General features: G+C 43.3%; 1 protein-coding gene across 1 annotated transcript in view; it reads right to left on the bottom strand.

Moving 5' to 3' along the window:
* Positions 1-22,319, bottom strand: part of Nrm (neuromusculin) — a 411,707-nt gene that overhangs the window by 50,348 nt on the left and 339,040 nt on the right. The window contains exons 7-14 of the mRNA XM_078190748.1: positions 19,331-19,481; positions 15,977-16,088; positions 11,720-11,898; positions 6,454-6,789; positions 4,950-5,216; positions 2,832-3,188; positions 2,192-2,452; positions 982-1,239 (exon numbers count right to left, since the gene is read on the bottom strand). Coding sequence (XP_078046874.1) covers positions 982-1,239; positions 2,192-2,452; positions 2,832-3,188; positions 4,950-5,216; positions 6,454-6,789; positions 11,720-11,898; positions 15,977-16,088; positions 19,331-19,481 — 1,921 coding nt within the window. The remainder of the gene's footprint in view (positions 1-981; positions 1,240-2,191; positions 2,453-2,831; positions 3,189-4,949; positions 5,217-6,453; positions 6,790-11,719; positions 11,899-15,976; positions 16,089-19,330; positions 19,482-22,319) is intronic.

Raw genomic sequence — 22,319 nt, 5'->3', positions numbered from 1 at the left:
TCGCGGAAGAGGGAGGGGGGAGGCCGCGATATACAAGGGGGAAACTTTCTCGCGAGCGTGTTTTCGCAAAAGTTCCGGAAGTCGCTTTTTGAGCTTTTTCGGTTCCCTTAATCTCGCGGCTATAGATTCTCTGGCGGCGCGCGCGCGCGCGTGCACGGCGAATTATAGCTGCACAATATAATACGAGAATTACGACGGGAATGTAATATCAAGGAGGGATGAGGTGACCGGTGGCGGAGTAAAAATTCACACGGCGATGGAATCTCCTTCGTAATTAAACCGTAACTTTTAGAAGCGTGATTGTTCATTACACCCCACTGTCAAATGATTTCGTGAAATTGTCTCGGTTCGGTTAATTTCTCTCGGCTGAAGAAAATAAATAGCGACACGGTTTTAATTGTTTGTTAAAATTGGTAAGACAGGATTAATAATGCGAAACAAAGCAGCGTGGACAAATGCCATTGTTAAGTACTCAGTCTGTCTGTTTTCTGTACTAACATCGAATTATTTGCGACAGAAGCAGTTCGTTTTAAGGCTCTGTTTTCGAGTATTTAAATCACTCGATTTTTATCTTGCAATTTCTTCTGTTTTTTTCGACGGTGTCATTAATTTTCCTCTGTCACCGTACGATAATTTTAGGCGTCATTTTTAACAGATATCTCTGTGCATAACAATATAATAATATAGTTTTACACGATTAATTAAATATAGTTTTCAATGCGGTAATTAATTCGTTCACTGTAGAACGGTTTAACATCGTTTCGTTTAAACTTATAGTTTAGTGTAGTTTCCAGTGTAACAATTACCTCCCTTTTCTATGCGGATCTACGGCGATCCATTAAAGCATAATTAAATATAGTTTTTCGATGGAGCAATCAGTTTTAATACTGCTCCGTAGAACGGCGTGATTTAAATATCTGTGATTAAATATCGATCCCGATCACACCGTTGGAACGACATGGTAGTGATTTTTTGACTTACCTGGTACGTCGCGATCGCATGGATTGGAATAGCCGATGGTGTTGTTTACGACACATACGTATGTCCGGAAATTGGTTACCGAAGTATCCAGTCGCATATAGCTCTTCCCGTTTCGTATCTCGGCGACCTGTTCCAACGTGTCGTTGTCGCTCTTCAAAGACCAAACGAAATCGGTCTCTTTCGGATTAGCCATCGCAGAGCACACTACGTAATCCTTGCCGTCTATTCGTTCCTTTTCCACGTGACATTCCGGCTTAACTGCGAAGAGGAAAATGTACGAGTTTGATTGCTTTTTATACGAATATATATCTATATATATACAGGGCGACCCGCGTCGTTCGAGCCAAATTTAAAACCGCCGACCCCTTTTCGGTTTAGTAAAAGAAACTACGAAATCGCGTTCGAAACTGTTCCATTACCGTCCACCATTTTACGATTAATTTAAACCACTGTCTGGGATATTTGTCGCGGAAAAACGTACCGAAAAATTATCCGTCGCTTGCCTCGAATTTCAAAGGAAATAATATTCCGATCCCCCTGGCACGGTATTACAAAAATGGTATTATTGTAATATCCTTTCGGCGCGTGTTTCACGTGTAAGTAAAATCCTGCACAAATGAATTATGTGTACACGATTTTAAAAATGTCCGACATTCTCCTCGTGCTTTAAAGGAAACGTTAAACCACGAGCAGAATGTCTGATATATCTGTCTCTGGTGGACGGTCGGGTCTCCAGCGACCCAGTCGTCATCGTGCAAGGGTTAATAGCCGTGGTGCGGCTCCGGGACAGAAATGTCTCTGTTATGGGGTCGTACGGTCGGCTCCGCATGAAACAGTAGTTGCTCGGATGAAGCGTATAAATTAGGGGAGCGAGTCTGTTGAAAATCTTTGGTTCGCTTAGCTGTTACTTTCTTAATGAGAAGAGAATAATAAAAAGAACAATAAAACATTAATTCCCCCGTTTGGAAGAACAATAGTGTTTAAAGCGATAAAAATCGAGGCAAACATTTTTCTACGATTATACAAACATTAAAAAGAGATACGAAGTAACGGCGACTATTCTTCTCTTCTATTCGAATCACCGATCATTTCGGGGATCTGCTCGAACGACGCTCAACCTTGATAACGGCAGGCTCTCGATAAAGACGGGGGAGAGGTGCATTCTCCAGTGTCGGCGAGCTAGTAAACAGCGAGCATTAAATGGACTTACACTGAACGTTCAAGACCATGGAGATGTTACGGCTTCCGTGTCGGTTCGACGCCTCGCAATAGTAAGTGCCGTTGCTGCGCCTCGGCACCGGCACTTTCAAATCGAAGAATCGACCCTCTATGATGGTGTCCGTGGAACCCTCGCGGAACCAGCGGAACCCAGGCTCCGGGTGCGAGCTCGCGTTACAGCTCACGGTTTCCGGTATCGTGTCGACCGTCACGTTTACTATTTTCTTCGAGATCGTCATATTTTCCGGCGGAACTGCCGAGAGAAAAAATAATCACCGGCTGATGAACGGCTGTGTTTCAATCCTGCAATGCTCGCGCTGAATGATTCGCGAGATGGTTGAGAGGACCGTGAAAGAGGAATTAAAGTGAGTAAGACTGAGTGTTTTATGCTAATATAAATTAATATTATTCGTACTAATATTATTTATATTAGTATTATTTGTACTAATATTACTGGTACTTTTATATTATTCGTACTAGCATTATTGGTACCAATATTATTCGTGCTAAGAATATAATGTGAAGCTATACAGTGACACAGTAGAACCACTGTAGAACGTGAACCGACGAAATTCCATCGGTCGATCGAGCAATCTGTGCCGTGAAAAAAGATAAAAAAAAGGGCGACGTACATTCGACGTGAAAGTGTGTGCTGCTGTTGACCGCGTCGCCGATGCCGTTGCCGCTGCTCTGACAGGTGAACTCCACGTTGTCCTCGGCCCTGTCCAGCTGGCCGCCGGGCCATGCGGTCAGGTTCCATATCAGGGTCGACTGGATGCTCTCGAAATCGTTCTTGCGCGGATCGGGCGGATGGTAGACGTTCGAGACGTAGTAACGGTTCGTTTTCGCGAAGTCTATGCGCGCGTCCTTCTTCAGCCAGGAAACGTTGCAGATCGGCGCGCACTCGACCCAGCACATGATGCTAACGTTCGGCGAATTGTACACGTAGCCGTGATAAGAGGGCAGCTTGTAGATAAACGCAGGCGCCGCTATTGACAATCAAAGAACAAGTTCAGCCGTGTTTTCCGTGGCGGCGGGGGCTTTTCCGGGGGACACATTGTCACGGGCGGGCGGAGATAAGGGTGACGCGATCGCTCCCATCGATGTGAAATACGCGCGATTTTCTGACCCAGAACATGCTATCGCGCCACCATCCCCCCCAACCCCATCCCCTGTTAGTTTCCGAGCTGCGGCACCGAACTATCCTGCCGGTGACGTTCAGTGCATCTTTCACGGCGACTTTTCAGTGGAGGGGGCGGGCGGGACAATAAAAGAACCGGCCGGGAGATACGTATTGCTTGTTTTCATGACGGGTCCGGCAGCTGGAAAATTCGACGGGGGAAACACGAGACTTTAGGCGAATTTGGTCCCTTCTAGGATAATGCCGGCACGGTTTCTACGCGACGAATTTACCTCGAAACGCGCTCGCGTTAATATTAACATTAACAATAACAAATGATACAATATCCCGTAACGTTTTTTAAATCGCAAGTATATTTGTATGCACATATACATATTTTTTCCGTGCATAATTGATCTTGTATTTATCGAATGAAACATATCGAAACTCTTTTCATTTGAAAATGAAAAGAACCCAAAAATGTTTTGTTCCATAATTACAAAATTATTCGCCTAATTATCCTCGAAGTATCGTCACTGTTTTCTTCGGCGTTGCGTCTCTTAAATATTCACGTTAAACCTAAACATAGAGAATCGTTTTTAGCAAATGATTTTAGTTTTACAATACCTGCGAAACTGTTTCAACACCCAAATCTTTTTACCGTGAAAGCGATTTACAATACTTTTTTAAGAACTTGTTTACAGTTAAAGAGAAGTTGTTATTCGAAGAGTTAAGTATTTATGAAATTTCTTTTTAAACGGGTAACGCGTTACTTTGTTCCATTCTTTTAATGAATCCGTTTTTCGACGAGATTAATTCCGATTTTAATTATTCGAATCGATGCAGCTCTTATATTTAATCGACGTAGCATTGTTTAACGCGACGAATATAAAATGTTACAGAAATATTGTTACGGGAAATTACGACAAACAACTGCGACGGGGTTACACATTTCAGCTTGCAGGAGAAACGAATCGTTAATTCGGATACAGCACGGAAGCAATTAGGGTTTCGTTAAATTTTCTAGGGCAATGTATTAAAAGTGTTTTTTAGTTTGGTTAGTATAATAATTCCTGGTATTTCTGTTTCGATGCATCTCTTTGCAATCATTCGTTATATGAGAATTGTTAAAGTTATGTCAAAGTAATTATGTTAAAATAATATAATTAAAGCAAACGAATATTCTAAGATTTATGTGAGAATATTCCAAAATATAAATTATAATCTGGCAATATTAATAAATCAAATTCGCGAAACGGTATATCAGAAAAGAGGGTACCTATCCATTGTCAAACCTTGCGAGCTATATTTCCTGTCTAGCGAAAGAATAGAATCTAATCAAACAACTGGTATCCGCGAGCCGCGCGCGCCTTAGAGCTCGGCGTTTCCCACAAAAATATTCCATTTCGATTCGAATAAATCACGGAGGAGAAAAAAAAGAGAAAAAGGAAGAGAGAGAGATAGAAAATGGGGCAGAAATGAGTTTCAGTTTTACGCGGTTATTACAATGCCATTTTCCGACTACCATACGGGACCGACTGTCGCGCGCAAGACGGGCGACAGATTTATTCGGAACGGGAATTAGTGAGAGAGAGAGAGAGAGAGTTTTACAACTAACTTTACAACTCACCAGACACGTCGATAAACGTGGTGGCCGGTTCCCCGTCGCCGGCTTCATTGTAAGCGAGACAAGTAAAGTTCGCTTCAGTTTCCAAATTAACCGTGCCGATGGTAAGGGTAGCATTATTTGCATCCGGAAGTCTGTGAAGGCCTCGAAACCATTTAAAGCCAACTACCTTTGGTAGTCCCGGGTCCTGGACGGAGCAGGTGATGTTCAACGACTCCTTCTTTATTACCCGCTGAGGTTCGTACGAGATCGAGGCTGGCCCAGGCTTGTCTGTCGTTTGCAATCATACCAAAGAGTCGTCACACGTTTGTTACGATACACACACACACGCGCGCCTCTCGCGAGAGCTACGAGACCGTTTCAAACTCGTTTTAGCGCGTCCACTGTCCCGGACCTGTGCGAGCTTAATCCTACGGGTGCAGGACTCGAGAAAACCACGAGCGTGATAGTAACTCGTATAGTTATCGATAAAACGTGAATTTTTACAGAAAATAGAGACTCGAAAATTTTAATAATTACAGTAGCTTGGAAGCTAATGCATCGATACTCTTTCAATCCTTTTACTCTTTCTTATCTTTGAAATTACACGCTTTTGTCATCAATTATTAATAGCTCTCTATATTGTTATTAATAAAGGTAGTGCTTTCTGTTTGCGACCGTTTTGTAAATTTTAAAGAATTTATTTATTACTATTATTCCACATACGAGGAGTAAACTCGCACAGCAACAATAAAATTCCCTTAGGAAAATTGTTTGGAAAATTATATACGTGTAAGCTATATTATATAGGAAACTTCTGAGAAGTTTGGAAATGGCTTATGTGGCTAAATATTCTTCCTGTTAGTCCCTCACGGGACCGTGAACCTGCTAACAGACATTTATTAAACGTTTCACGTGTATTCCATTATCGGTAACGATTGTATGAGAACGAAGATCGCCTATTATATCTTCGTTGCCTCTTCGGTATCATCGTTCGCGTTTGCGACACATCTTCCTTCCCACACACTGTTCGCATACGTATCACTATGGTAGGATAACAAGCTGATTGTTTCATGCATAAAACATTCGCGGATGGTATTTTAGATAATTGAATAAGCGACGTTGCTGGAAACAGAAACATTTAATATTGGATTGACGAGCTCTGTATACGGGGTGTCTTCTTAGAAAATGATACTAAATTAGGAAAATTAAAATTTCATAAATTTAAATTTCATTCACTGAAAATTCGAAAGGCTGTTTTATTTTAGCTGTGATTATTGAATATAGTAATTCAAATGCTTTGGATTGGAACTGGCATTATGTTATGCTAAAAAGCTGCGAATTTCTGGTTAGAACGATTCGAGAAGCTGCAATTAGGGCGGAGAAAGAGGGAAAGCGAGTTTCGATCGTCGAATTTTAGCGGGGACAAAATAATTTAGAGCAACGGGCTGCGAAGTCGCCCGTCGAGGCAAAGCGCAAAAATAGAAAGAGAGATTGGATCAAAGGATTAAAAATTAAAAGAGCTTACAATAGACTATGACAGGCGCACTCGGTGAAAGTGGTCCCCAGCCGGCGTCGTTTCTGCCTTCGCAAGAGCAGTTCCCGTGAAACTCGCGATCCACTGCTTGCAGCAGCAGCTTGCTCGGATCAATATCGCAGAGATCCTCGGTGGTTGTGGTGGTCGCGGTGCTATTCCTCGTGCAATCCGGAAGTTCTTTCAGCAGGTCCCCGTTCAAGTACCAACGGACGGCCGTCAGACTTGCCGGATTCCCAGAAACAACTTCGCAGGTCAAAGAGACGTTCAAACGGTCCGCCTCGTTCACCGGCGTATCTGGGTCCATTATCACTTCGACCACTGGTTTATCTGCAATCAGATGGAGAAGCACGCCATAAAATAACTTGTACTTGATGAGTTTCCGACGGACCCTGCCCCCGAGACGCTATTACGCGACGAATTACACATTATCCGCGTCGTTCCGCGGCTCGTATCTCGCCTGAGACTTTTCATTACTTTAAACGGCAACTTTCGATCAGAAATACCTTTATTACTATTACAACAACTCCTGTTATTCCCTGATACGAGGAAATCATTTTTATTATATTTTCCGAATTAAAATGTTGAATCTTGTTCTAATTTCTCAGTTCATTCTTTCACAAAGTGCGTTTACTTAAATAATTGAGAAATTCGTGTTGAAATAATGGAAACACGCAGCATTGTTTCACTAATAATTTAATGCGAAACAAATACGTCAAAAATGGGGATTAAATAAAACAGTATTCCCTCTTCTAAGTACCTTAATAAAACGAAGAGGCGACAGCAATTTTCTGAGACGTCTCTAATATCTTCACACTTAATTTCTATTTAATAAATCCACTGTTTTCACCAGTGCGTAAAATATGCGCGGCTCAATCGTCGCGGTTTCGCTATCGATCCCAGAAAAAGAAGGACGAATATATTACGGCAAAGTGGAAGTAATTCTTGTCAAATGTAAACGTTCGATTTTAGGAAGTGTACGGTGCCCCGCGAGCGCGCACGGGTCTATAACTCTGGAACGATCAATTATCCCGGCGACCACATAATCGGCCACTCTCCTTTTCTCCGGCGGCGTCTCATTAAAATGGATCTAATCAATTTAAGAGAACGAATATTTCCCGGTCCTCTACGTTCCCCCGCGAACGTCGACGACCGGTGCCGCTTTAAAAGTCCCGTGGCTCATGCATTTTTTACGAGACCGGCCGAACCATAAAGATTTATGTCCGCGGCGAAACTATTCAAAGTAAACCATACGCGGCCGGCTGCGGGACGCGCGAAGTAACAGTCCCGTTTATGCCGCGTCGAACAGCGAGGCACATGCTTGCGAAAGAGAGAGAGAGAGAGAGAGAGAGAGAGAGAGAGAGAGAGAGAGAGACGGGTACTTGTATTAACCCTTTGCGCTCGAAGCCATTTTGGCTCTAAATCTAAAATAATTTCTCTGTCTTATAGTATTTTTATTTTGAGCGCCGGGGTGTATTTTATATATACCAAATTAATTCTTGTTATTCAAACTAACTGTGCCATATTTAACAATTTTTCTAAAATTGAACATTGTTGCTATAAAAATGATTTTAAAGGGTGAAAGAACGATATTAGTGGCGCCTGAGAGTCACCGTTCGAGTGCAAAGGGTTGAAATTGTTGTTCAAATAAAAGAGAGAGACAAGTGCTTGTAAAAGAGAGAGTCACGTGCTTGTAAAAGATAGAGAGCGAGAGAGACATAGAGAGAGAGATGGGCGTGGAAAGAAAGAGTGAGCGGCCTCCGAAGCACCTGAAAGAAAACTCCCGCGGAGAATCCAATCAGCAGATTGGCCGGAACATTTTTTATCCGCAAGGTAATCAAGATTTCAGCAAGTTCAAAACAAAAGAATCCGAAGACCGTCCGCGGAGTTTACCCGGGGAACTAGAAGACGGAAAAACAACCAACGGCGGAGAAAGAGTGGACCGGCCGGCGAACTAATTTTCCCGGCGTTCGAATTCTCTCGGCTCGCCCCCCACCCGCCCCTCCCCCCTCCACCGTGGATTGTTTCCACAAAATACAACACTCCCGAGCGTTATTAAGATTGCAATTAGAATTTCATTGTGCCGTGATCCTGTTTATCTCGCCGACCGCGGCGTTTACCTTCCCGGAAATTGTTTATACAATAACGAACCGCGGAAACCGAACTCAATTTATGGCGATAAATTAAGACCGCGACTGTAAAATATTAAAAACTCCGCCCGTTTATCTTCGACAAAAGCGAAATTATTCGCGGTCCGCTGCGTTTGCAAAAATAATCGAAGGTTATTGGGAATTGCTCGCGAATCTAATTTATATAGAATAATTGTAAATAATATGTATAATTGTTTAAAGTGTTTGGAAAGTATTTTTTACAAGTGGTCCTCAATTATGCGCGCGCTTCATTTCGCCTCGCTCTGAAGAGTTACGGTCCTCGTTCGTTCGACATATAAATTATTTAGCCGTTTATCGAATTTGCAACGAGCGTTTCATTTTTTACGGAATATCTGAAGGACCCCGGTGTCGCGCAAAAGCATAAAAATGTTGTCGTTTGAAGTCTCGTTATCAGAGAAATTCGTCGAGCACTGAATTTGGCTTGCGACCCGCATCCGAACGGGATTTTTCCAAAAAATGATTTCTGTAGAATCTTCCTCGATGGTCGATTGCGTCGCTTGCATTTCGTAATTATTTAATAATTCGTTTCCCCGAAAATATCGCCTCGGCCAAGATAACCAACGACGCCGTCAGATGCCGACACGCGCGTCGTTTCTTCCGTCTCCGTTGCACGCGTCGAAACGCGGCGGATATCGCGTCGAACACGTCGATGAAAATCAATCGAATCTAAATTCGTAAACGTCAATTTCCGGCGAACTAATCGGGAAAGAAGTAACTAAACGCCGGTTGAAATAGAATCGCCCGACGATCCATTAAAAATGATCCTTCAAAAACGAGTTCCGCGAACAACAAGAAGAAATATTATGTCTACCGAGAAAATTCTGTCCGTTCATAAAAAGAAAGAGAAGAATAAATTTTGTATGCACCTAATATTTATTGTATTATTATAATAATTTAATGTAATCGTAACTTGTGTTGCCAGCGTGACGGCGATTTATGTGCATCATTTTTGAGAACGTGTACGTCGCGAATGAAACGACATTAGCGGACAAAACTTTCCAAAACTAAAAAACCTAATACAGGGCTGAAGAAGATATCGGTTGACATTAACTTTCCCAATATTTCTGTTGGCCCGTTTAGATTTATGGTCGCCGCCGCTTCCTCCGACAAGTTTCCTATCTTGTTCGTGCTTGACCGAAATGTGGAGCAATAAGCGTCAGACGCAACTCCGTGCCCCGACAGTTTAGATATGCTGAATTATTTTAACAGCTCCCTCCCGTGACTGTTATCGAATGTTTACGCCGCCATCCTCCTACTCTGGCGTTCCTCGCGTCATTGGGCAAAGCCCTTTGAAATTTCAAGTTTAACCTTCCGTTTTTATTATAACGATCGTTTCCTTCCTCCGCGGGCGTCGTCGCGATTCGATGTACAGGACGTACATTTGCATCGAATGTTTTTCCAGCTCGAGCTCAATTTTCTCCGGGGCGCCTCCCTCGGCTCATTTGCAAACAAATAAGGTGTTTCTCGAGCAAACCAATTATGAAGTGTCTCCTTCTCTTAACGATACAGCGCTGGGAAAAAAAACAATGGTTAATACTACGAAAAATCATTTTTCTCCGCGTTTATTAAACCGAAGCGTGAAGAGTCTTTTTGAACACTTTTATCGTAAAAATATTTTGCGTAGAGAAGCGAGTAGATGTAATAAATGTAGAGGAATATTTTGATACGATTAAAAATGGTAGGATCTAACAGAAATATTTATTCGTTCCTCGATTCGCTGTTAAAAATTGAAAATCAGTGGCGCGGTCGGTCGCCGATCCCGTTATTCCTAAATGATTAATTCGGCGCAGAGGCGACGAGACCCCGGCGGTGTCCGTCGCACGCAAAAATGTTTTTCATGAGCAGCTATGATCGACGTTCGCGCGAACGGGCGAGACCCCGGCCGGCGGGGGCCGAAATAGTTCCGTTCCGTTTCGCATTACAGCAATTTGTCGCGTTTTGGTCCGGTAAACGATATTTATGTGTCCATAAATCGTCGCACGGTCGCCGCTTTAAAACCGATCCCCGGTCACCGTACACGCGCGCCGTTTGCCCCTTTTTTCATTAACAAACATAATCCGTCCGGGTGTTCTTTTTTTTCGTAAGCTGTTTTCCGACCTGTCGATCGCGAATCGCCGCACCGTTTACCAGAGGGCGGAGAGGGGGGGAGGGGATTCATCCGACCATTGTCGGCCGGGTTCATCGACTTAGCCGGAATTATTGCTAATTAACACTTGCGCGTGTCGGGGGGGGGGGGTGGGGGGCCACGTGATTCTACAGGCCGATTAAAATAAGATCAAACGGCTCCCATACAAAGCTAATTGAACAAATATATAGCTTTACCATGTAGGCTTGATACCGGTTTTAATTAAGCGTTGCATTAATATTGAACGAGTACAGAGTTAATTACGACTATGCCCCGGTGTGCCTGTGTATTTTACTTATTAATGAGCACCGCTCCCCTCCCCTCCCCTACCCCGATACTCCGCCACGCAGTTTTGGTATTTCACTGTTTAACTGATTACGGATTATTGCATTACCGTGCTTTCTAATAATATCTTTTTCGGTCCTGCCAATATATACATTTTAATTGTAATCCGGAGCACGGATCGGTGTGCGCAGCTAATTACCATTCACGTGGCCGCTAATGATCTTTGCAGTTGTAATAATAGTGATAATAATAAGATTGTTATCGTAGGCGTTACAAAAAATAATTGCAGAAGATTTCGTTCGACTTGTACATATTTTTTTCTCTATAAAAAGTATTCCTTATTTATAAGAAGAGAAATAATAATAATTGATATTTCGATCTCAAAGTGCTGACATCTTTTTAATTGACAATTTTGTTCCTTTATTATTTTCTCCATCAATATTTAATTACTGTACACTATTTTTTATTTATTTTATAAAAAGTCTTTACTAGAAGAAGTAGTAAGGAAAAATAATAAAATACACGTTTGATAGTGGAAATGCCTAGGGGAATTTAAATTTTAGCTATAACATTATAATATACTTAAATGTAACGCGAGAAATTTGTTGTGCAGATCATTAGCGAACGCTGTGATTTAAAAGACCGTAGAAAATGGGTTGTGGCTGGTTTCCATACTTACATAAGACGTTGACTTCAACGACGTCGTCCGAGACCGACGTGCCCACTTTATTGTCTAAAATGCACTTGTAGGTCCCCATATCACTGGCCGACGCATTTTTCACGGTAAGCGCCGTTTGCTCCGTGATGCCGCCTTCGTAATGATCCTCGGTTAGTATAATCTTCTTGTCGTCTCGTAACCTGCGGAATAAAGCGAACGCACGGTGCCGTAATTGTTCGAATACTGTGCAAACAACAATCCCTTTTTAATTAACAGAAATCTCACATTTATCGTATCTTTCGGTTGTTTCAATTTCGAAGTTATTCGCGCTGGCAAAAATTAATAACGTCTCGACTTATCTGTACAAATGTTAGTTAAATTTGACGACGTAGACATTTTTCACGCGCTCTGATAGAATTCTTAGTTGACTGAATATAATGTAATACATTAAAAAATAATATACTGTGATATGACCTGTAATCAACGTTGTTAATTTAGGTGAAATGGCTATAGAAGAGGTACTTTCTTACCCGAAGGTTTATTTCAACAATCTAGTGATTATAAAAATGATTTAAGAATTATTTATTATCTAAGAATACCATTCAAGTTCTCTGCTAGACGATAATGTATCCAACCTATACAATAATTAAATAATAAAACGTTTAGATAGCAGACTACTGTAAAAATGAGTGTTCCAGTCTCTCTTATAGTGATCATCGAGCAAAATTGAATTCTTCAAATTGATTTTTCCTCGAACGAGAATTTACGAGCGTCCCGAGATTCTCCGAGTGACAATCGAACCGTAAAAAGCGTGCGAATTTACGCGAGCGTCCGCAGTCTTCGTCGAGCATTGTGCTTTTAAGCGTAACGTCTACTTTTATCCAGACGTATGTTGCAGGTTTTTCAACAAAACTCGCGGCGGCGGCGGCGCCGGCAAAGCTGACGTCGACGATCGAATCCTTGCACGGCGGCGGACGCCGCCGCGTTTGCATGCATCAGTGTGAAATATGGTTTTTAGAGCACGCTACAAAAAACATAATAAATCATCCCGATAGATTCGCGCCTTTTTATTTTGACATTTCGAGTGCCGCTACACGGGATGTACGCGGATGCTTTAAATCCGGGAACCATTCAAGGATCACGGGCGCAAAGTACTGCCGCTATCATTTTATGGCGCGGGGGTGTCCGCCCGCGAGAGGCGCAAAACGACGACACCTGGCTGCCGGATACTTAAACGCGTCGAAAAATTTAGCACAGGAGTTTTTAATGGCTCGCATAGCTTGCCTATAATTTTACAATCAACATCGATTACCACGCGCTAATTTCAACGTACGATTTAATTTCGCGAGTTTCGAGTGGAATAAGATATCTTAGAAAATTTGTAATAATCTTGGAATTATCTTGGAAATGTTAAGATAAATGCTCGACGATCGTTTAAATCTGTACCGAGTGTCGCGCGGCGTCGATTTATTTCGAACAAAATATTCTCCGGCAAAAGGCGAAGCTACGATCGCGAGTCCCGGTCGAAACGGGATAACAGAGGATTATGCTCGGACAACATCCTCGGGGATTTCTAACTAGAAAAATATTTATCGGTGAATTGTTCGAGTCCGTGTCGACGTTGAATTTTCCCCGTAACGTTCGATCTATTATTCGAAACGAAATATTTTCTCCGGGTAAATCAACAAGAGCGGGGGGCGAAGGAACTCGCGATCGCGAACTCGAGAGTCCGAACGCGAGATTGTGCAACATCCGTGGGATTTTCAGCTACGAAAATATTTATCGAAATTGTTGAAATTTCGACGTTGAAATTTTCGGTGGGAATCGATCGGCTCCGGTGAGCGCAACGTTTTCTCCGAGCAAATCGTCGGGAGATAGAGGACCACGGGGAACGGGAGCCGCCGGGATACGTGCAGGACGTTTTTCATTTATTTGCCGCGCGCGCAGGACGCGCGAAATAATTCTGCGGGGAATGTTCCTCGATATCGCGGAAAAAATTCCGTCCGGTAATCCCCGCGTGTCTCGGTGCTTCGAGCGCCTCGCGGCTCTTACAAGGATCGATGCGTTTGCTCGAACAAAATGGCGGCGATCCGTGCGAGTCGGATTCCGGACAGCGGCGAAACGTTTCCGCGAACGCGCACGATCGAAACGTTTCCGCGTCGAACGACGCGAAAATTGTATTTTACATCGCACGCAAATTATATCGCCGTGTTTTATTCGCGAGTCGTTGGCCGTTTAATTGGTCGACGCGTTCATTTTATTTTACAAGCGCGCGGATGTCGATGGAAATCGAGCACGCTTTTTCCTTCAGCGATCGAATCGGGAAAACTCTTCCCCCGCGCGCGCCATTATGCGACATTAATTATAGTAGCAACTCGAAAGACTCGCGTTCTGAAGGACTACGAGTCGAGTAAACTTTCATTCGAAACTTCTTAATTAACAGCTGGCGGAGGGTTTAATTCGATACAAGTGTTTCTAAGAAGCTTACGCCGGAAACGGGGACGGAAATGGAAAAATCCTTTCCTATTTACAGATAGTCCATGCTCGCTCGCATTTTCCACGAGATTTTCCACGTCGTTTCTTCAGTTATTAACAAATAGACTCCCGTCTTTTTCTTCACCTTTTCATTCGCAATTATTTTCTACATTCAAATTCGTACAGAAATCCCAGAAAATTATTCGAGCTATTTTTAATGAAAAAAGTACATCCCGAACATCTGAATCGCGCGGCGAGAGTCGAACGTTCAAGATCGTAAAAGTTTAGTTACGTGTTCTTTAGAAGCTTTTTGAAAGGTTTCGGCGGGGCACTGGTAAAAAAAAAGAAAGAACCATTTTCCGACCAGCGGCGGCGGGAAACGTTATCGTACAGAAAAGTTATCCTATTTCTGTTTTACGTGTCGTGTTAACCTTTTGAATACCAATATCCGTATACGGTCGATAAACAGGTTTACGATTACGTTACTTTGTGACTCGTAAAAAAATTCTTCTCGTAAACAGTGCTGCATATGGACTAAGTGACAGAGCATCGCCAGTCGGACGTTTTCATCTCGGTTCGGAAATATTTATAGCGCGCGTCTGCGACAAATATTCTTGGAGCACGACATTATTAACGCTCGAATACACCTGTTCGATTAAAACATCAAAAGGCAAATAAATATAATAAATTAGCAGGTCGTTTGCCTGCTAGAAATATGAAACGGCACGGTCGAAGAGTCAAAGGTTAACGAGGAGAGAAGCGAGAAAAATCTGTCATCAAATTCGTATTACACCTCGGGCTCCGCTCTCGCACCTATCCAGGTAAAACTAATGAAGTTCCCGCGGTTTACTTGTAAGATGAGAAATCGCAGGAACTTACCGAGGCGGTTGGCATTCCGGCGAGGTCGGCGCCGCGCGCCATAAAGAAATGAATTTTAGAAAGGAACACTTTGCGGTCCCGCGGCTCGGAGAACCCGGCATTAAGTCGATAAAGAATCTGTATTGTCGCCGGGGCCAAGTTCAATCCAATCTTCGCCAACTGGGGGATTAACTTCTCGTTACTTCCGTCTTGTTTTATAACATAGTTAGCCGCGGTTGGACAAAGCGGGTATAAACTTCCGGTGGGGTGAGGCGGCCGTGTACCGTCAATAAACCCGCTGCGAGCAGTTTTCTGCGAAAGCGAGGCGTGATTCAAAGCGAACGCTTGTACTTTGACGCTTCCCCGGTCCGCGTCTCGGAACGGCGTAACTGCTCTGCGGAAAGGTGCCGGGGAACGACATAATTACTATACACGAGAGCACCGAGAACGAAAGTGTCCCGGAGACGATACCGCGATGAACATCCTCGTCGTTTTATTCAACTTTTCCGCGGCGCAGCGCCGACTCCGTTTCCCCGCTTTCGGCCATCGATTGTTACGGCGAGTTCGGAGGAATACGGATCCTCGTTCTTTCCTCTCGAGGCAACGGAGCAGCGACTTCGTTGCGGCGAGACAATCGATATTATCCTCGACTCGTAATGGAAGTAATAATGTCTTATCAATCGGGGATAATACCGAACTAATGGCGGCGTCGCCGGAACGAAATATTGCAGAGCGATACCTATAGCGATGTCTATAGTCGAAGATATTTGTGTAATAGTGGCTTTTACTTCTCCCTTATTTAATAATATATAATATTAAGTATATTATGTATTTTAACGTGTCTGCTGTCTTGACTTGCATCTACTCAGGTTACAATGCAGTAACACGAGCAGAGTGCCTCCGCATACTAATTTCATATATTTTGCAAGCCACGCGTAAGCTTACCATGTTACGTTTGTTAACGTTGCCGGGTTCGCTTCGTAATCGCAAAATATGAGAATATCTTCGGTTTCGTTTACAGTGATGTTCTGCGGTCTCATTCTCACTGTCGGCGGATCTGTGAACGAGAAAGAACTATGTTAATTTTAAATGAATATTATACATTAATATAATGATATTGCTAATTATAATGTACATGGTATATTCTACATATACAATTTGTATTCCATAATAGGCATTTGTATCAATACTTTAATTGTATTATAATAAAGTCGATGATGTTGAACTTCCGATAATCGAAAAATGAAAAAAGAAATGAAAAATAAATAATTAGGAAGCTTGTAGAAGTAATTAGAAAGCTCTAATAATAATTGGAAAAATCGAGGAGTGACAGGGCTGATAACTGTTTAAAAACGTGTAGAATGCGCGGAGAATTCAATGAAATCGCCGGGCGAAATCTATTCTCTAGGTTCCAAGAGGCGAGTTGGTATACGCGAGGCGTCTACATGAAGAGAGCGGGCGTCAAACAGTGACCGAATGAAAGGGACAATAAATTCTGCGGAAAAAGCGGAAGTGTTCGCCGCGATTCCCCCGCCCCCGCGAAAATATGTCGTCGCATGCGGCGTGTCCGGCATGAAAACAAAAACACGGTTTCGCACGGTTGAAAATCGTCGTCGTCGTCGTCGGCGGCGGCGCGCGTCGCGGGATCCGTCCGCGCGCCGGTTTTCGTCGTCCGCGTTCCGGGATATGTTTAAACACAGGGAGCGCAAAATACCGAGCGCGCATAAAACAAAAAGCCCCCGCCGTAAGTACATAGTCGCGAGAGTGGCCTGTCTAAGGGGGAGGGGAGAGAGAGAGAAGTTGGAGCGGTGCCAGCTTCGAGTTTCTCGTTTCCAATCCGTAGATAGCTTTCGTGCCGGCTACAAAACGAAACTTCTCCCCGTCGCTTCGCGACGTAACTGGAAACATCAACGAGATATACGGCTATCTATCTTTCTTTTTCGTATCGCGGCACCGGGATCTACCGTCCCCATCTTCCTCCACTCTCTCTCTCTCTCTTTCTGCTCCTCCTGCCTCTCTATCTCTCTTACGGCACCGAAACCCCACCTTCCTACAAACGTAATTGAAAGATACAAGAAGTTGCTTATAAGCGACGGGATTATCGGAAACGTCCATCGGGATTTAGCGCTTTCTCGCCGTCCTATCTCGAGATATCGGACCCGAGGACATGTCCAAACCCCCCACCCTCCGATGGAAATGCAGTTAAGGATCCCCGGGCTCTGATTTTTGGGTCGAACACGTTCGCCTGATTTAAGGTCCCTGAGGCCTGCCTGCCTGTGCCCACTCGAGCACTCGAATTTCGAACGCCGCGACGGCACGCCTACAATCTTTACCTACCCCTTTCTCTTTGTTTACTGCAATCATTGCTACTATTTATTACCATAATTATTGTTTACTGCAATCATTGGTATTTATTATATATACTATTATTTAATATTAATATATATACTATTTATTACCATAATTATTGTTTACTGCAATCATTGGTACTATTTATTACCATAATTATTATTTACTATAAGCATTATTTATAACCATTAAACCACAGCTATTTATATAATTTGCTTTGATACTATGTCTATACTTATGGAGTTTCTAATGTCAGCCATGATTGGCGAAAAATTTCTCGAAATTGTTTTCGACCAATTTCTCTTTTATAAAGAATATCTAAAAGCTCTTTTTATCTCTCCTATTTCACTTTTACAAAACGGTTCAATAAAACGTGGGAACAGCAGCAACATTGCCAAGCATTAAAATCTCGTAATTCTAATTCGATTTTCTGCGCTCGTATCATTAACATTCCGCGTTTCCTAATAAACGTGGGTTCCTGTTAGCCTGTTATTGTTTGCCTGTTCGCTAACGATTGTTACAACTACCGCGAAACGATGGAAGACACATCGATGCTCGCATCTGCAACACCATACCGCAAATCTGAGACACGTTTTCTCGCGCGGTCGGCTGACACAAAACTCGAAAACGTGCGTTCGTCTTCGCGCGTTAATCGAACGCGCATAATCGTCGATTAAGCGACGGGACTATAAATTCCGTCGAGCGGTTCCCAGTCTTTTAACGGCGACGCGGCACCAATTAGAATGACGCGCGCGCGCGATAACGAATGATTAACGGAGCGGACGACGCTCGCGAAACATTTGGTCGTCGTCTTCGCCGAAAATCGGTCGTTAACAATTCGCCGATAAATTTCGTTCGAATGCCGAAACGGGGCGACATCAATTTCGCCGTGATTAAGCATTTTCGTTCGGCGCGAACGGTGCCCCCCGATAAAATTCTCGCTTCATGCCGGCCCGGATATACTTGCTTAGACAAATGATTCCCCGTGCAATTGTCTGCGCGGAAATACGAGAAACTAAAAGCCACGGTTAAACGGAAATTTTCCCCCCGTGGGGGAGTGGGGGAGAGAGAGAAACGGGCGGCGGCGGCCGCTCGCAAAAAAAGTCGTAAAGAATCGCTTCTAATTTAGCGCCGGCGATCCGAACGCCGAATAAAACTGCATCAAGGTACCGGCATTCCTCGCCCTAATTTTTCTCCCATTCCTTTCTTTTCTTCTTTTTTTTCTTTCTCTTCCCGCGACGTTTGATCAACATCCGATATACCAGGCCCGAAATTAAGTTACACGCCGAGGGAACCCGCTCGTCGCTCGCTCGCGCGCGTATATTCCCCCCCGGCTTTTTATCGCGCTCTTTTCAATTTGCCTCCTCGCCCACGGTTAAAGCGCGTAATCATAGTTTCAATTAACCGGAACAAATTGCACCCTGTCAATTTACCCCCGGTTCGATCATGCTTCGAGAAAGACGACGACTGGGCGGACGGTGAACGCGAACGAGAGGCTCCCGTTCGCGCGCGCGGTGCCCGCGAATAATGTAGTCGATGGAAGTTCGACTTTTTAATTATTTATGAACTAATACAGTCGACGAATGTTCGACGGGTTTATTATTTAAATTTGTAGTGTTACGATGGGCGATAGATGGTACAAATTTCAGCGAGAAAATAAACGTTTTCGAGGGCAGATAATTCTTCGATGAAATATGCTCGGACATTATTTTACGATAAAATAAAAGATATATTATTTAAGTTTAGATTAAGTTTAGCCTACTTTTAAATCTTCGACTATAAAGGGTTAAAACTCCCGCAGTTCTCTGTTCGATCGACACGGTGACCAACGATCGCGGGCGCAACGAAACGCAGCGATTCTTTTCGAGTTCGCCGGAATAATGGAAATCGCGTGCGGCTCACGTTCCCCGAAACAGAGGCATTAAGGGGGGAAAGTAACGTCTCACTTACATAAAACTTCAATCGTCGTCGACTCCTTCATTGGCTCCAGGTTCTCGTAGCGTGTGACCGAGTTCTCCGCGTAACACTTGAACGTTCTGCCGTTGTCGTACTCCGTCGCGGTAAAAGCCAGGTAACTTATGGTTTCCGACGTGCTGTCGTTCTGCGAACAAAAAAGTATCAAAAGAATATTAAATCAACGCGACATTCGTTATCGAGCATTTCTCACCGCGGTGTGTCGACCCGACGAAAACTCGGCCGGGGAACGAGGGGGGGCAGGGGGGGGGGGGGGGGGGGGGGGGGGTGGTGGTGGTACGCGGGACTCTGAATCGTGCGGTATTCCTAACTGCTGGCGCAATATAAACTTTTACCATTATTGAAATGGAACTGTTACCTTTCCGAGCAACTTTGCCTCCGCGAACTTCGACAGCGTTTTTCTTTTTTTTTCAGACCACTCGCCCGGCGGTACGCTTTGCCCGGCTTTTCGGGGGGGTTGCGCGCGTTTTGCTAACGCGCTGTCGTTTAGGGGTTGTTTATCGTCTATTACGGCGTGGACGGTTTTTAAGTATTTAATCGATTGAATGATTAAATTTTAGGCGAGTTGGAGGCGATGGTATTTGTTATATAAAGCAGGAAAGATTGCTTTATGTAAGCAATTGTCTTTCGTTGATTATTTCAGATATTTGAAATTTTTATTTCGATCACTTATTTTATTTGACTAATTTTCTGGTTCTCAATTATTTTATCATGTGATACGGAATTTTCTGTAACATATGAACGACGATGTAGGCACAGAAAAATTAGGAACTCTTTAAATATAGAATGCTGTGAATAAGAATTGTAAAATTGATACAGAATTCACTCGATTTTCTTTATATACGAAAATAAATTGTTTCTATGAAAAGCTGAAGCTACGAATTTTCGTGTCACCTGACGTTTCCACCTTCGTCCCGTTATTTTTAACTGCGATCCGAATTCCGTGGGCTTCGCACCTTTCTCATTAGGCTGCACGATACACGCTCGCATACGCTATCGGGCGTGTTTATCAAGCGACGACGCGACACGGATTTTCCCGGCGATTATTATTCATATCCGAAAGGATGAAAATACTCCTGCAAAATTGGTGTCGCGGAAAGTATATTCCGGCCCGCTTCGCTCGTAAATCCCTATTAATTTTTAACAAAAAAAAAAGAAAAAAGAAGAAAAAACGGCAACTGCGAAACTCGCGTGCATTGTCCGCGCCGAATTTGCCTACGTAAACAGATTATTATTAAAAGATTTAGTTGTTTGAAGAGTATATTATTCATAGCCCGAACTTTGAGGGCTATTTTCAGCTGGTGAATATGAATGAAGGTCGCTGGAAAAAAATACGCGTTGAATATTTTATCGAGTTCTATATTACGTGTAAGTTCCGTGGAAATTGGGGTGTCGCCCGGCAAAGTCGACGTTATTAAGGGTTGATTCGAGCTTCGACGTTGTCGATGGACATTAATAATTGAAAGAACCTTTTAGAACTACCTTTCGTGTAAAAATTAATAAAATACAGGAAGTAGCGTTTAAGGGAATAATATTACCTTTATAACTGGAATACTAACATTTTTCTTGGATTATTAATGCAATTCAACGCGTACAATTGCTATACTTATAACCTATACTATTTTATAACAATGGCAATATTTCATTTATTTTACACTAAAGTATTTAACTTATACACTTTACATCCCTATTTCACACCCCTTGTAACTCAATGGTGGAACAGACATCGGTCGCGCCACCGAAAAATCCCGAAAGCAGCCGAGGACCGCGCCGAGGAAAAACGGAGAATAAGTTTTCGTGCCGGCGAAATAATCTCGGCGGGATTAATAGGATTCCCTTTGAATACGATTCGCCGTATTGTCGGAGACTATGGCTAATAACTCAGGGTCATAGTTCATTGGAGCGCAGCCGATGGCTGAAGGAGGAGCGGTAGGACCCGGTCGAGAAGCGAAGACGGTCTTGCGGAAACTTTCAACCGTCGGCTGTCCGAACTCCGCCCGCTTAATGAGCTACTCATTTCGTATAGAGATCGTCTCTGGCTATATAGCCACCGACTCTTTAACGCTGCGGAGTGCCAACCTCGAAACCGCCGTGAAATCGAAGTAATTCGTTTAGTTCGGCAAGAATTGGAAAGTTCGAATATGTGGCGTCAACTGGGGCTGGGAACCGAGCACCTACAAATCACCCGGGGATTTTTTACCTTAGTCGATTATTTCATGAATAGGATGCGAATTTTTATGATTTTCCCCAGTTAATTTCTATGAGCTCCCAAGTTAATTTTAAGAAATGCAAGTTGAAGAAAAAGAGAACCACCCCTTTCTATTTTTCAGTATGAATGGCGTCGAAATAAAATCTTAGTGATAAAAATTATTTTATAAATTCGTGACGAAAGTAAACAACTGGAATAAAAAATTGCGAAAATTCGAATAAGACCAATAATTAAAGAATATTTTATTTAGCAAAATGAATCCCTGACCACCGATGAGTCGTGTCTCTGCGGCTCCCAAGGTCGTATTTATTTACTAACAATTCGATATTTGGATCCCAAAAAATAGAAGCCTCCGGAAAGAAGGTCACGCGAGGACAAGCTCGAAAACAAAGGGGTCCGGTAAAGGACAAAGAAAGGACAGGTGTCTTCCGTCAAGATTGCTCGGTCGGATCCACTTAATCTCGCGTTCGCCGCGATGTTTACATCGACGGGCGCGTTTGCGGGACATAATTACTTGGCTCTATGCAAATTCCGTCTGTTGCCAAGTTCAAAGCCGCGTGATTCAGTCGTTGAGTCACCTCGCGCCATAATCAAGCACTCGATAAACAATGCTAATTATGATCCGTGACGCGCCGAAAACCGAGCGTTAGAACCGCGCCGATAATGCGATTCACAATTCTGCCAGGGCCAATTAATAACACGTTAAACCCGGCCGCGAGGCTAACCGCATTTCACTAATGGAAAGTTGCGTTGCCA

The sequence above is a fragment of the Augochlora pura genome, chromosome 9, assembly GCF_028453695.1.
Source record: "Augochlora pura isolate Apur16 chromosome 9, APUR_v2.2.1, whole genome shotgun sequence".
NCBI classification, from domain to species: Eukaryota; Metazoa; Arthropoda; class Insecta; order Hymenoptera; family Halictidae; genus Augochlora; species Augochlora pura.
Note: the sequence above shows the minus strand (reverse complement) of the source record. Positions and strands in the feature narration are given on the sequence as shown.